The sequence below is a fragment of the Orbicella franksi genome, chromosome 3, assembly GCF_964199315.1.
Source record: "Orbicella franksi chromosome 3, jaOrbFran1.1, whole genome shotgun sequence".
Classification (NCBI taxonomy): domain Eukaryota; kingdom Metazoa; phylum Cnidaria; class Anthozoa; order Scleractinia; family Merulinidae; genus Orbicella; species Orbicella franksi.
The window spans coordinates 19,212,032-19,227,447 of record NC_138147.1 but is presented as its reverse complement, the minus strand read 5'-3'; the positions used below and the strand labels follow the sequence as shown (position 1 = coordinate 19,227,447).

General features: G+C 38.1%; 1 protein-coding gene across 1 annotated transcript in view; it reads right to left on the bottom strand.

Moving 5' to 3' along the window:
- LOC145482584 (uncharacterized) overlaps positions 1-15,416 on the bottom strand; it is a 17,403-nt gene extending 1,987 nt beyond the window's left edge. The window contains exons 1-14 of the mRNA XM_081461181.1: positions 14,051-15,416; positions 9,798-9,967; positions 9,579-9,635; positions 8,593-8,641; positions 7,015-7,050; positions 6,744-6,808; positions 6,341-6,502; positions 5,764-5,857; positions 5,610-5,670; positions 4,447-5,278; positions 3,825-3,908; positions 2,395-2,452; positions 1,501-1,715; positions 567-775 (exon numbers count right to left, since the gene is read on the bottom strand). Coding sequence (XP_081317307.1) covers positions 567-775; positions 1,501-1,715; positions 2,395-2,452; positions 3,825-3,908; positions 4,447-5,278; positions 5,610-5,670; positions 5,764-5,857; positions 6,341-6,502; positions 6,744-6,808; positions 7,015-7,050; positions 8,593-8,641; positions 9,579-9,635; positions 9,798-9,967; positions 14,051-14,294 — 2,336 coding nt within the window. The 5' untranslated portion in view covers positions 14,295-15,416. The remainder of the gene's footprint in view (positions 1-566; positions 776-1,500; positions 1,716-2,394; positions 2,453-3,824; positions 3,909-4,446; positions 5,279-5,609; positions 5,671-5,763; positions 5,858-6,340; positions 6,503-6,743; positions 6,809-7,014; positions 7,051-8,592; positions 8,642-9,578; positions 9,636-9,797; positions 9,968-14,050) is intronic.

The following is a 15,416-nucleotide window of genomic DNA, read 5'->3' as shown; positions in this document are numbered from 1 at the left end:
AAAGTTTGATATTAAATACTCCTTGCGTATCGTGGGTTAAAAAACTCAAAATTTCACAAAAATGTATTTGCTCATCAGCGCTTTTTACCTCCCAGGTTTTGAGAGCCAATATCTCCTTTTAATTAACACCACAGCCAAAGAGCTCAAAAGTTTATAACCAATTACTACGTTTCACCGACAAACTCTTACTGCGCCTTTCAATAACATGCGGACTCTAAAATTCAAAGCTCAACCAACAAATGCGTTTTTCGCTACCGTCAATCAAATGTTCGGCGGCTTCTCCCAGCTTCCGACTATGTTGCCTGAACTGTGCTCAACGATTTGATTTGATCACCGCACGCTCGTCAGTAGTCGGAAGCTGGGAGGAGCCGTTGAACATTTGATTGACGGTAGCGAAAAACGCATTTGTTGGTCGAGCTTCGAATTTTAGAGTCCGCATGTCACTGAAAGACGCAGTAAAATATTTGGTGTCAATTCCTATCTTATTCTAGCATGATAGTTTTTCTTCCAAGTCGTATTCTAATGAGGTTAGGTAGGCCAGCCAATCATGACTGATCACCGCTCACCTGAATGACGGCGAATTGGTAAATTCCATACTAAGGATTGCGTCGTAAGAGTACGTAATGACAGCGCTGTATTGAAACCAAGATAACCATGATGGCATGTGCTTCTGATAAAATCCACCCAACAACATGCAGGTCAGACCATATACAGCAGCCACGACAATTGACTTCTTGAAATCCATCACTGTAGCGCCGATGCACAAACCTACAGACTGAACAAGAAAGAACGCTTAATGCAAAGGTCTGTTTACTTTTTGTTCCTAAACATTGATGAAAAAGCCCTCGCTTTTTCAACACTGAAGTAGATCTGTTTCGTAATGTTCGAGAACGGTGCCTAGACAACACTTGCGTCTCTGAAACTTTCAATTAGACGTGAAAATCTCAGAAGCCTTTATCACGAGTCACGAAGTATCTTTCTTTGTGCTTCATTCGTTTCCGAGTCTGAATTCGTTTACGTCTCAGTGTCGGATTTTCACACAAGGGTCTCGATCGGCGAGTCCCAGATTTCAGCTTTCTTTAATTTAGTTTGTGTAAAGCCAGCAATAATATCAGTGACGACTGTATGTTTTCTCGACTGTCCATGATATCGTAGGATATCAGGTCAGTGACCTGTAAGATAACGCGGAACGGAACACTATGAATAATGATCGGCTAATCCTGATAGAATATTAAGGCCGCCGCACCAGAAGGCAAAAGATTCGTGTGCGAAGTGAGGTAAAAAGACACTTTCTTGCACACCATGCAAGAAAGTGACTTTCAAATTTCCTTTAGTTCTCAAAAAAAAATGTCCACATAGCCTGCATAGCGCTTTTGCTTTGGCGGCGAAGCGGTGAACGAATGACGAAGCAGCGAGGGAACCGGTTAAGAGTCATGGCGTCTTCGCCACAGAAATCACTGGCTAATGCCTCTAATGCAAAAACGTCACTTGTTTTCGCACCTGTCCGGTAAGGGCTGTTAACAATAGTACAAAGAGTGTGCCAAGGAAAGCCTCGCTCCTGTTTAATCCCGCCATCCAATATACAACGATTAAAAACAGCGTGGGCTGTAACACGACCAGCGGTAGTTCACTGCAGAGCTTGGCTAAATAGTATGCTGATAGTCTGTAATACCCAGCCGCTCTCTCTTTGTTCACCACAGTTCTTTCATTTGGAACTGAAAATACATAAGAAAAACAGATCAGTCATGATGAACAAATAAAATGCAAAGAAAGCAAAAGACCAATACGCATGAGCGAGTGGAATCCGTTTGTGTAATAACAATCATTCCCATAACAATCGTCCCCAGGCCGCGCTCCTTTTGGTCAGCACCAAGAGTCGCGACCTCTGGGTGGGTCCAACACCGGAAGTCCGCGATTCATGGACTTCCCGTCAAATCTGACAAACCTGATTGGCTAAGAATACGAAACGAATACTCTGCGCATGCTTAGAAAATCGAGTTTGGCCAGAGGTCGTGATTCTTGGTGCTGACCAAAAGGAGCGCGACCTCTGGGGACGAGAATGAATAACAATTAGGAAACTGATCATCAATAAACCCATGACCTTAAAGGTTTTTGACTCAACAAGAAAAAATCTTCCTTTTTGATCCCCTGAATTGCAAGGCATTTCTGTGAATTTTACGTTATGCATCCTGGTGATGTAAGCAATCAAAATTGAGACAGCACGGAAGTAATTAGCCTTCTTTGCAGACATTCTTTTAGGAGGTGCGAATAACGAGCCAATCAATATCAGCGCAGGAGGCTAGCAAATCGTATACATGTAATAAATGTACAGTATTATCCTAATTATTATGTAACCTAGTTGAATGTTTTAACTTCCCATAGCATGGCACTCACATGACACGAGCGAACTGAAGAGTGTTGTGAAATTCCAGTAAACAACGATGAAAAATAGCTGTAAAACAAAACAAGCATCTGTTAATTACTGAATGTCTTCACCAAACATTACAGTAAAATAACTATAGTGAAAAAAAGATCGGGGCAACCACATAAACTAAGTTCAAACAGAAGTTCCCATCTGCTGTTGCCATTTTGAATCTGGTGTCCTTGTCATGTCGCCCACAATTGAAACGGCTGAGAGCCTGGGACAAATGATATGGTTGCTAGTTTAAATTAGCATTTAATATGGGTACATGTATTACGATTATCAGTTGAGTAAAGCGCGACGAAAGTTTAATGACGAACTTTTGGCCATAAAATTGCGGTGTTGTCACGGGCAACTTACCTCGTTTCCATTGGTAACAATATCAACAGACGTGCGTCGCCTGTCACGTCGCCTACAATTTCGCGCGCTTTGTTGCCATTGACGTCAAAGGCCGGTAAGTTGCTGCTGGAAACGGAGCCAGGTTCCCGTGACAACAACATGATTTTCACGTTGAAATTTGGTGATCAAACTTTCGCCGTGCCTTACTTAACTGATAATAAACAATTATTGGATGAGGTTTTTGCGATATCCAGAATAATCAAAAACCGAATTTAATAATTGTTTTATTATACATTGAACGAAAAAGATGGAAGTCATGTTTTTGCTTCTTCACTGACGGTGGGCAACACAAAGCGCGCGAACTTGACATGATTACCCGTGACCTTGAGTGTCCTTGACATGATTATTGTATAATCTGCAGAGATGACGTCACAGACGCCGATTGAAATAATTCACTGTACGCTTTCGGCCAATCAGAAAAGAGATAGTGAGTTCAATGTATAATAATCGTGGTAATTGATCACGCGTGCTGTCAAGATGGTTGCATATTCGCCCAGTTTTCGCCAGTAAAGAACTTTTTGTTGCAGAATACAGCCAGCAAGATTGCAACTAGGAGGAGAAAAACAGGAGAAACCAATCACAGAAGAGGATTTGGTTCAACTTTCAGCTGTCAAACTGTCCACTTTTTAACCAATGAGATTTTATGGACCTTTTTAAGTAGCCAATCAAAAAGCGAGAAAAGCTATTGACAAAGTTCGCATCATTTTGAATAAAATTCACTTGTCTTTGTTCACGGCAAGTTTACGGCGTCTTTTCCCCTCATTTATTCCCGGCATTTGACCATTTTGGGGTCTTGTTATTGTACAAAACAAATTGACGTCAGTTTTTTTATGCGTCTGTCCTCTTATTGACGATAAATTTCGTCATAACATTGTCAAAGTTTACCGCGGAACCACTTTGACAATGTTATGACGCAATTTATCGTCAATCAGAGGACAGACGCATAAAAAACTGACGTCAATTTGTTAACTTTTACCTAAAATAATAGTACATCGACACATACCAATGAATATCTGTCCACTATACTCTCCTCTCTGTAAGGAATTTGAAACCATATCAGTCCTGATATGACGGCGAGAAGCACATGCTGGAATCAAGATTAAAGTCTCCAATAAAACTTATTTTCTGGAAATAATCAAAGCCTTTTAGGGATTTAAAGCGATCAGTCAAAAATAAACGGAGAGGAAAAAGACTGGGAAAACAGACACAAACAATATCATGGAGAAATCGCTTCAGCTTACTCCAATGAAGGACAACTTCGTCATAACGTTCAAGCTGGTTGTCTCATTTGGAGTATTTTCAAAAGTAGCCTTCAGTTCTTCGTCGATAAAATTGTTCGTCTTCCTGCCCACAGGGATGTACCTAGTACAACCCGAACTAAGTTGGTTTGTGAACAAGCCCATCCGACTTTCTAGCACCTTGCACTTATATAAGGACACTTAAAAAGTTGCCCGTTTTCTACTGAAATTTCAGAGCGCTCCTTCAGCTGGTGAAAAAATCTGGGAGCCAGCTGTTAGCTTCATCCCTTGTTTAATATACAGGTAAATGAGAAAATATCATGGGAAACCTGGAGGCTGTCCTCAGCTAAAATCATGTAAAATGAATTTTAGGCAATGATTACATACCTGAGTAAAATTAAGCTTTGAAAGAATTTCAGGCTTGGACTGTTTAAACGTCCTCTGCAACAGAACCGTGAACTGTGTCCAGAAACTAGTGGCCCATGATGTGGAGATGTCGCTGTACAAGGCTGATTGATCTTCATCATCATCATGGTAATGGATGTCGACTTTGGAGTAATCCCGTGAAGTAGTACGCTTGTAAGTGACAACAGCCACATTGAAGTCTGCAGAGGACAACCGAGCCTCCGTGTGAACTGGAGGGTTTAGCGCCTCGGATGATTTAGTAAACGAATCTCGTACATTTCTCCATAAGGTCTTGGATAGTTTTGGATTTTGAATCAGAGGAGTAGAACTCTCGTTTGTTTCAGAAAGCTCTAGAGATGTTTCATGAACGTGTGATGGTGCACATCCATTTGGGGTTTCATTCATTTCCATCTCCATTTTCTGTTTTTCATGAGGTGAGAGTTCAGTTACCACTTCATTTTGATCAACTGCTTCTGACAACCCATCATCCGATTCACTATCTTCGATGCTTGCAGAGCTCTTCAAAGTGTCTTTTTCAAATTCTTTCTCAGGGACATCAGATTTATTAATTTCTTCTTTGTGTAGCGGGTTTCCAGTTGCTGTTGATTGTCCATCTTTTTGCTTAGCACTAACTTCATCTGCCTGATATCCATAAGATCGTTTATCTGAACTTCTGCTACTTGTTTCACTTGCTGTGTCTTGGCCTTTTTCCAGCTCGTCTTTGCTATTGTCCTCTGTAGTAGGTCTTGACTTCTCAAGTTTTACTGGTGTATACATATTGGGCATTGTTGAGTACTTCTGATGTCTTTTCCGCCTGCAATACGAAATTTACTTGTAAATTTCCAATTCAGATGGAGATCAACATTATACATAAAATCGGATAAAGCACACATCGAGTTTTTCACAAAGTGTACATTGAGTTCTTGGGCACACCAAGAACACATACTTGTCAACAATAGAATATTTAAGTTAAGAAAGATGAATTAGGTTTGCAGCAGAGACTTTTAACACATTTTTGGAAATGATTTTACAGGGGCAAATGACCAAGCACATGGAATCACGGATGTACTTGTCATGCAATGTACTCTTTATTGCTGAAAACATTAAACTGTAAGTTTGTACAAACACGTTTGTATCATGCTCACCTTGCATCCCAGCCTTTCACAATCCTTTCTTGAACTTCTTCTCCTTCAGTTACTTTTTCCACTGATGACAAACGTAAGAACGTCAAATACAATTTAAAGAGTTAATTACAGATTAGCAGACTAAAATATTTCTTACAAATAGCAATGTACTTACAAATAAAGTCTGCCGGGTTGAAGTGAGCATCACAAACCAGACCAATACTCTCAAAGAAATCAAGCACTTTGCCAGCCTTCCCATAATAAGCTACCTGTCATACAAAAAAATACAAAATTAACATGTGCTTTGACTTTTAGTTCACTGGTGTTCGCTGTTTACAAAATACAATCTAGTAATGTAACTGACTAAAGAGAGCAGATAAACTGCTTGACATTGCTCTTTCATTTTTGCCCTCAGTTTTTCTTCTTCCCTTGAGTCTGATTCAATTGTGCATACCTGTGAAAGTGAATGCTAAAAGGTGCGGTATAGATGAGAAGGAGACACTGAGACAAGGCAAAAAGCTTAACTGTGTGCTACACTCTGGCCTTGCCTTGTCCCAGACTTCCTTGCCTCATATTCCCCAGCTGATTTCGAGAGAAAAAAACAGACCAGACTGAAAGCAGATTCCGTTGGCTAAAGTTAATTAAATACTGTAGCAACAAAATAACTTGAGCACATACATACAGTCATGAATGTAGATGTAGTTATTAATAAATATACACACACCAGCTCTGCTGGTTAGCTGAGCTCTTACCTGTCCTCCACACAGTAGAAGAACTTTGTCAAACATGTAAAAGATCTGACTTGATGGCTGGTGGATTGTGGTAACCACTGTCTTCTTTTCTCTTGCTGCATAGTTCTTCAGAGTTTTCACAAGGTTCAAGGCATTGCTGGAGTCCAAACCTGAGGTCGGTTCCTGATACACAAGTTGTACATGTAGTAAAAATGAGGTCAACTGGATATTATAAATTTTAACCTGCACTGATGGTCGCCGCTACACATGTATACACTGTAAACACTGATACAATGGGAAATAAATTTATACACGAACAGTTATTATTCCCTTATTTGAAAGCTCACAGACACTGTATTTAATATCTTATTGTATTTAATGTCTATCTTATTGTATTTAATATCTTCCAACTTGAAAAACTTACGTCAAGGAAAATCAAGGAAGGATTTGTAATCAGTTCACAGCCAATGTTTGCACGTTTTTTCTCCCCTGAGGGAAATAAGTTGAAACATAATAAATTTGTGGCACAGGACTATACACCTCTACAAAAATGAAAATATGTTTTTGCTCTCATCAACCATCATGTGCACTCAACAAGGAAAAAATTCAAATAATTTAAATATAGATTTTTACAAATAAATATACTATAAGTAAAATTAAATTGAGACAATAATTATTAATATGCTCTTTAATACCTCCAGATAATCCTCTCTCAAATGGGCTGCCAATTTCTGAAACACAAAATATATGTATATAATATTTTATTAACAATTATCAGGGCTCGCGACTAACGGTAGCCAACTAGCCACAGACTAGTAAAAATTCCATTTTGGCTAGTGGTTTTTGTGCTTCACTAGCCATTTTTGCTAATGAAAATGAAAATTCATGAGCACTGGAGGCCCGGAGGAAACCAATTAAAGGTTAATTTCAAATTTTTCACAAAATGAAATTGAGTCAAAGTGTGCAGAATTTAAAACATCGGCTGTAATAAATATCATATATAATTTATTGGCCCGAACAAGAACTTTAAATTACTAAAATGCGAAAGAATAATTGACTTTTTCGTTTGTTTTTCCCCTTAGTAAACAGCGATGAACGACAAACGAACTGCTTACTGCTAATGATATGTCATGCGGAAAATCATGCGGAACTCTAGGGATCATGTTTCATGCACACAGCATCTGGAGGTAACATACGCTTTCAAAAAATCAAAACAAATTTGCAGTTGTTCGAAAATTTGAATGATGCCTATATAATATCAATGCCTATGTTTGCAACTTGTAAATTATCTTGTGTTCGTGAGAAATCGTGAATCGGCATTTTGAAAGAAAGCAATTTTTTTCGGCGGTGAGTTGCAAAGGTCTGTGGGAATTTCTCACGGAAGCGAAAACTTCCGTTTTCGTTGTTGAGCAACGCCTATAGTTATAACATCGATGCCTATGTTTGCAAAGGTGTGTGTCTGGCTAGTGAAAAATTTGTTTTGGCTAGTGAATTAAACCTGTCACTAGCCAAGTGGGCTAGCAAGCTGAAAAGTTAGTCTCCAGCCCTGAAATATTTCTTGATAGTATTACAGTACAGTATGGAACTTATAAATTGAAATGACTGTTTGAATTTAATTTCCATGAGAATGTTTGAAATCACAAGTAGATGTACACATACATGTATCAGGGTATTTTACTATACACTGTGGTTACAAGCATTTTTTACAACCATGCAGTTGTACACATACATGTACAGTATATGAGTTATTCAGAATAAAATTGGAAAATGACAGATTGAGCATTTTCTTTAGGCTAGCTTAACTGAGATGAAACTGCATAATTTACAGTTAAACCTCACTACAATGGCCACCTTGGGGACAGAGGAAAGCAGCTATTGTGGAGAGACAGCTGTTACACGGAGGTAGTATGTAACATACCACCTATCTTTTTCCAGGGATGCAAATTTGGAAATATAATTCTAATTGCAGTATATAAATACACGATAAAAAAGAAAAAAGAGACCAACGACAGGTGGTACTGAACCAGTTTCATGACCTTTAAGAATAAACAACGTTTGTCAGTGGTTGATTTAAAACTGGCTGTTGTTGAAGTTGGAATGAGCTTTAGTGGCCGTGGCTGCTGTGGAGAGGTGGCCTTTGTAGAAAAGTTAAAAGAAGAGTGAGTGTCTGGACCATCCACCGCGACAAAATAAAATGGGCGTTAGAGCGAGGTGACCATTAGTGGAGGTTCGACTGCATTTATTTTCCATTAAGTTAAACACAGTTCACTCACTTGTGTCCAAACATCTTCTGACATCTAAGTTATCAACAATTTCTTCAACCTAAAAAGGACAATGTAAATAACATTTTAACATAATATTATTCTACAACTGAGAGTAAAACAAGAACTTAATCTGTATGTACATGCATCAGGGCTTATCTCTATTCTATGTTCTACTCTACTCTACTGTATGGGCTTAGTGGCCATACTGGCCTTAAAGCCTCTGTACATGGCTTTAACTTTATGACCATATGACCTGCCTAGTATACTTTCACTCTTTACAACATACACATTTATTGTTTTGTAAAGTTTGTAGTTTTAAACTCAACAAGATAGCAATCCCTTTTTCTTAACAGTTATATATTAAATAAAACCTGTTTTCATACACAGTGTATATTTACAACCTGTTTACATATAAATTAAACCTCCTGACTTATATTCCTAAGGATAGTGTACATGTTCAGTTTATAAATTCATGATCGGTTGAACTATCCCATGGCCAAGAGGAATGTACCAGTTGCTATTAAGAACAGTAGTTTAACCTTGCACAAAATTGGAATTGGAGACAAAATACTCAGAACTACATGTATCCTTTCAGCTCAGGCCACAATTTGTAATATTTGAATGTGCACTTACTGTATGCATTTCTAACTCTGACTCCAAATCTGATTTCTAGTAAGTGTAGACTAGTCCTGAGTAAGCTACATAAAATGGTTGCTGGTTTAATTGATTGATCAACTGATTTTTTGATTCATTGACTGACATACTGATCACTAACTGAATGACTGACTTTGAATTTTATTGATTAACTGATTGATTTACATGTTATTGTATTGATTGATTGATTGATTGATTGATTGATTGATTGATTGATTGATTGATTGATTGATTGATTGACTGATTGGTTGGTTGATTGGTTGGTTGATTGATTGATTGATTGATTGATTGATTGATTGATTGATTGAGATGCTAGCTAGGACTGACTGTGAGGCAAGTACCTTTTGTAGCTTCTCTGCCTTGGACAACGTATCTGGCAAACGAAGCATTGAAGAAAACTGCAAAAAAAAAAACAATTGTTCATTAGAAGGACAAATTTACCAATGATTTACAAATGTACTACAGAGGTTTACATGTAAAATGCCTTTGAATAAGCTGGACATTAAATAATTAGGTCCAGGTAAGAATCTTGACAAGACATAGTTACATAAATTTATTACCGTAAGAGTTTCCCGAAGGGTGAGATTTGCAAAGAAAATATCTTCTTGTAAAACATAACAAATCTTCTTTTTCAGTTTCTTGTTGAGCTTGGTTCCATTGAGAAGAATTTCACCATCTTCTGGGGACAATCTTCCAGCGAGAATGTTAAGCAATGTTGTTTTGCCAGAACCTGTAAAATACATTTGTTAATTACTTACAACGGGTTAAGGTTTTAATAAATACTTTTAAATCCTGGAGAAATGGCTTCAGATGTGCAGTGGGCTGTTAGCTTTAAATGCATAGGAAAAGGCTACCAAGGGTATACCAAGCTTTGGTGTGAAGGAGGCCGGTGAAGATTTCAAAGCTTTAAGGAGAGAAAGGCCATGCTTTTCAAGTTGCAAATGAGTGTGGAAAATTTGGTTGCCTAGTTCAACATGAACTGGTTGCATCCCTGTTGCCTGTAAATGCTTTTGAAATCTGAAAAAAAATTCATGCAACCAGGAAGAAAACAGGGAAAGCAAAAGTAGTTAAAGTGCCTATGAAGTAAAAAATAATTGCTGCTAATTTGAAAGGCTTTTCAAAGTAAAGAAGAATGGCATTTTCCTTTTTGGAATATCTTTTTTAGTTTTAGAGATATTCACGTTGTTGTATTATGAGTGATGACGTCATAGGTGGTTCCACTAAAACAGTTCAACACTCAATCAAGAATATCTCTAGAATTATTGAAGCAGTGTTCTTTAAACTTGGCACCAGAAATGTACATCACAAAAGAAACAAAATGACGCATGTCGTGCCATCGCCATGACAACAGTTATGCCACTGGTCCTGTTTTAATTAAAACTAACATTACCAGATTTTATCTTAAACAAGAATCATCCACTCCCAACAATCTAATGGGGAGAGTTAAGACAATATGGGAATCATGTGTTCTGAGCAAGACCCACTGTCCCTTTTCGAAGGGTTGCAAATTGGCATATTTGGTTTTTCACAGAAAGAGACTAGGGCCAAAAGTGTTGCCATGGACACAACACAGAAGGTGTCACTTCTGTTTCTTTTGTGATGCACATTCGTGGTCCCAAGTTTGAAAAACACTGCTCCAATATTTCTAGAGATATTCTTGATTCAGTGTTTTACTGTTCAAGTGGAACCACCTATGACGTCATCACTTTCCTCATTTGCATAATACAAAAACGTAAATATCTCTAGAACGAAAAAAAATATTCCAAAAATTGAAACACCAATATTCTTTACTTTGAAAACTATTGCATAAAACGTACAACAGTTTTTAAAGACATGTTTCGGCATGCTTATGCCATCTTCAGTTTAATAGAGTGACTAATGATACGTGACACAAGTTATATACTACAAAATATGAATAAATTATTTACAATATGCATTACAAAACAGTGGAAACGGAAATTACAGAGTTAAAAAGGTGTTGAAGTGATGTAACTGTTTGTTAAGGTCAGGTTTGTTCTTACTAATATAAAAGGCTTCTTTAAGTTTAAGATCAATAGAGCTATTCGCTGAGTCTAAGATGCGAAAACAAGAAGGTGTGTACATGCCCCTGCATGAAGAAAATTGAGAAAGATGTTTAAAAATATGCGAGTTTTTATCGCTTACTGTATGTTCTTTAATCCTGGTAGAAAAATGGCGACTGGTTTCACCAATATAACAGGAATTACATCCCGCACAAGTAAATTGATAAACTACCATGGATTTTAGAGCATCAGGAGTATGATCTTTAAAACTGAACATATTCTTGATTTTGAAAGAAGTAAAAACTAATTTGATATTAAGATCCGTTTCACAAAAACGTTTAAGTAATTGCCGTAGTTTGAGTTCCGTTATTCTAGAGTACTGGCCAATAAAAGGAAGTTTAAAATAGCGTATATTGTTTTCATCATTAACGTTGCGGCTTTTTTGATCAGAAGGCTTGTTAAGATACCGCTTGAAGGTTTTTTCAATGATGTGTGAAGGAAATGAGTTACGTTTTAGAGTGTCTGAAAGCTTGATCAGATCGTTTTCAAAACCGGAAGAAGTGTTGTTGATTTTATAAGTTCGGTCAATGAGAGTACGGACAAGGCCAATTTTATAGCGAAACGGAGTGAAACTAAAAAAATTTGTTAAGAGACCAGTGTAGGTTTTTTTATGAAAAACTGAAAAAACGCAGTCATGCGAAGAGTTGTCAATCAGAACATCCAAAAATAAGCAGCAATTATTTTTTACTTTATAGGCACTTTAATATCATGACCTTTGTTCACGCAAATTCATTAACAGATTTAATTTGCTTGACCGAGTTGAGTTGCTGAACTCAATCGCACACAATTCAATGGACTGAGTTTGATTGGGTTCGATTTGTTCAAATTTCATATAAATTTGGGTGTTTGATTTCATTTGATTGCTGAACTCAATTGCATTCAATCTACACACTGAGTTGGACTGAGTTTGATTTCCTAAGGGTCAATTGACTATGCCAGAGGATAAAGCAACCTAGGTTTGAACACTGACTTGTCATGTTCTCAGAGGAGGAACACTCCATTTTCAAATAATATCTGTTGCTTTCCACGAAAGAGCAGAGTGGGAGCTTAGCTGGTGATCCAACATGTAGTAAAAAAATCCCTAACAGAATACTAACTGTAAGAGCAGAGATCAAATGGACTATCATCTCATCTGGAGAACTGAGAGAAGCACCACTCCAAATGACTTCATGTTACCAAAATTTGGATGACCTACTGTTAGTCTGCAGCATGGGCCTGGGCTGTCATTAAGTTTTAATTCACCTGTAGCCTTGATCTTCACACCCATAGCAAACTTATTACTTTATGGGTGAATTGTATCAACTACATGCAATTTCACCTGTAACATCAAGGGTCCATCAAACATGCTCAGCCATAACAGGTGTTATGGGTTATCGCCATTATTGACAGCCCTGGGCTATACAGGTATGTGCAGCCCCAAACGGTACTGTTTTTTGGCTGTTTTGGTCAGAAATAGGGCATCAATTTTGGCCATTTTGGTCTCCAATAGGGTATGGGTATAGGGCTGCTGAAAGCCAATCATGTTCGAGAATTTTGTTATAGTTTTGATTATATGGGTAATAAAACAGGATTTTTGCAAGCCTTTTAGCGCTCAAGTAAAATTTTTCTATCATCAAGTTGATGTTGGTATAGTAATCATCAAATTCAACCACCAATGTCAGATAAAATTTCAATAAATATACATGCAGGCTCCAAAATAAAGAGCATTCATTTTCTTCCAACTTTCACTTTCAGCTCTACTGGCCACGTACTCACAGTACTGTGACCGGCAGAATAACCATGTAACAAAGGAAATTATTATCACCATTTTCCTCTGTTACATGGTTCACTGGCTGTAGGGCCTCGCTATTTTCAAATGTTTTCTTATAACTCAAACCGTCAAACACGAAAATCATATCTAATCTTGAGCCATGATTTAGAGTAAACTGATTCAGAAATTTTATGCCACTGGAGCTTACGTAATCATGTATCAAGCACATGGATGGATGTGACTGAGACAGTATAGCGGCCTTTCGCAACGAAAAGGGGACTTAAAAACATATTCCCGCAGTATAAAAGGGTTTCAGTTATAATCGTAATTGCACACGGTCAGTATAGCTTAGGTCGCCTGTCTTTTAGGGTAGAAAGTTGCGATAAACTTTTTTCCGCAATAAAAAACTGCTGACTCCGGTAACTCGTCAACAGGTTTAAAATAGCACTCTACAAATTTATTACGTGGTGCTGCCGAATTTGTTAGTTAAAGACGTCAATGGTTATGTCTTCTCATTCAAGACAGGCACAATTAAGCTTTAAAAAATCCATTCGGGTCAGTTCGATTATTTGCAACGGTGCAGGGACTCAGTTTGACTGAAAACCCAGCTAAAGTACTTAGGTACTGCGAACATGAGGGTTAGTATAATGAAGGTCGGAGGAGCTTTTCTTCTTCTTGTACTCAAGCTCAAAACTCTTCCTACACTGAGAGTGCTTCAGCCCCTGGCTACAGCAGTTGATTTTATTTTAAAAAGAACTCAATCCAGAGACCTCTGCAAACTCTGCACGCCAAAAATGGTACGCACGGGTGGAGAAACATATCGACAAGACACACGAAATTAATAACTTTTGGATATTCCAAGAACATACATTAAGTGGATCCACCAAAAATTCAAATATGAAGCGGTAACTAACGGCTGGTACACTAAGCTTATAACTAAATCGTATTTATGGTTAAAAACAAAATAATATTATCCACTTACCACTGGGCCCCATTACAGCTAACATTTCACCAGGGTGAACTTTCCCGCTCACATTTTGAAGAATTTGCCGATCGTTGATCTTCACACCAAGATTACAGAAAGAAAGGAAAATTGGTACATTCTCTTCTACTTCTTCACTCATTACTTTGCCCTCTTTGATGGAATCGAACCTGTCCGCTGTTCTTAGCTCCGCAACTTTTCCCGAGTACCGTAGTGTGTTTACGAGATTTCGAGGAGAGCTCATTCACAATCACCTCATTAAAATTATTCAAATTCTGATTGGTTCTTCTTGCGACTATTACCCAATCAGATGTCTGAATTTGAAATGTTCCGCAGCACTGAGAACATACGCGGCCTCATCATGAGCATGCATGAAGGGACGTCATCGATTGTAGCCCTGTGTATGGTGCAATGCAATAAATAAGGGCATTTCAAAATTAAGATTCTGGAGAAAAATTTGTAAGAAAAGAAAGAATAAATCCCTCGATCTACCCACAGCTCAAGAAGGCAAAATTAGTAGAAAATCCAGCGGGAGAATTTCAAACTTAAAATTCACGTTAAGCTGCGTTTTATAATAATCAGTACACGTAATGGGGTGCATGTAAACTGACCGGAAATACACGTATTGCTATTACTGACGTTATGATGGTGCAATTTTTGACGTCCAAGTGCTTAACCTGGAAGTTAAGGCCTTAGGAGCCTAGGTACTAGCTAGCAGAGAGGTCGGGGAGGGGGGGAGAGATAATTTTTTTTCGCTTTTTCTTAACACTACTGCAATTAATCATCTGCTGCATGTTGTGCGATTGTGGAGATGTCTATTTAACAAAGCGACGTCAGTTTTTCATGTGTCTGTCCTGTTATTGATCATGAATTTCGTCATAACGTTGTCAAAGTAGCTGCGGATCCACGAGGCGCAGACTACTTTAACAACGTTATGACGAAATTCATTGTCAATATCAGGACAGACCCATGAAAAACTGATGTCAATTCGTTTTTTACGATAACAAATTGTTAAATTGTCCGTTTTCGCTTGTTGGGGCATCGCTTAAATTATAAATTCATGTGTCTGTCCGCTTATTGACAATGAAAATTTTCCGATGCGCGCGCGAGAATTTCTTCAGTTATCGTAAAATGTCGTTTTGACATAAATTATCATGCCATGCGCGGATCTAGAATGAATGGTGACTGATTTCCGAAACAACAAGTAACTTCAAGAGAGGCACAGGACCATGCTCCCCTAAGAAATGTTCTGGCTTTAGTTTCCTAGTCATTCTGAAAAATCTGACCGATTTCTGTAAAACGGTGGAAACTGGTATGGATCCGCGCCTGCATGCTTCCTTGCTCACTGGCGAAATCTCCCGGCAAA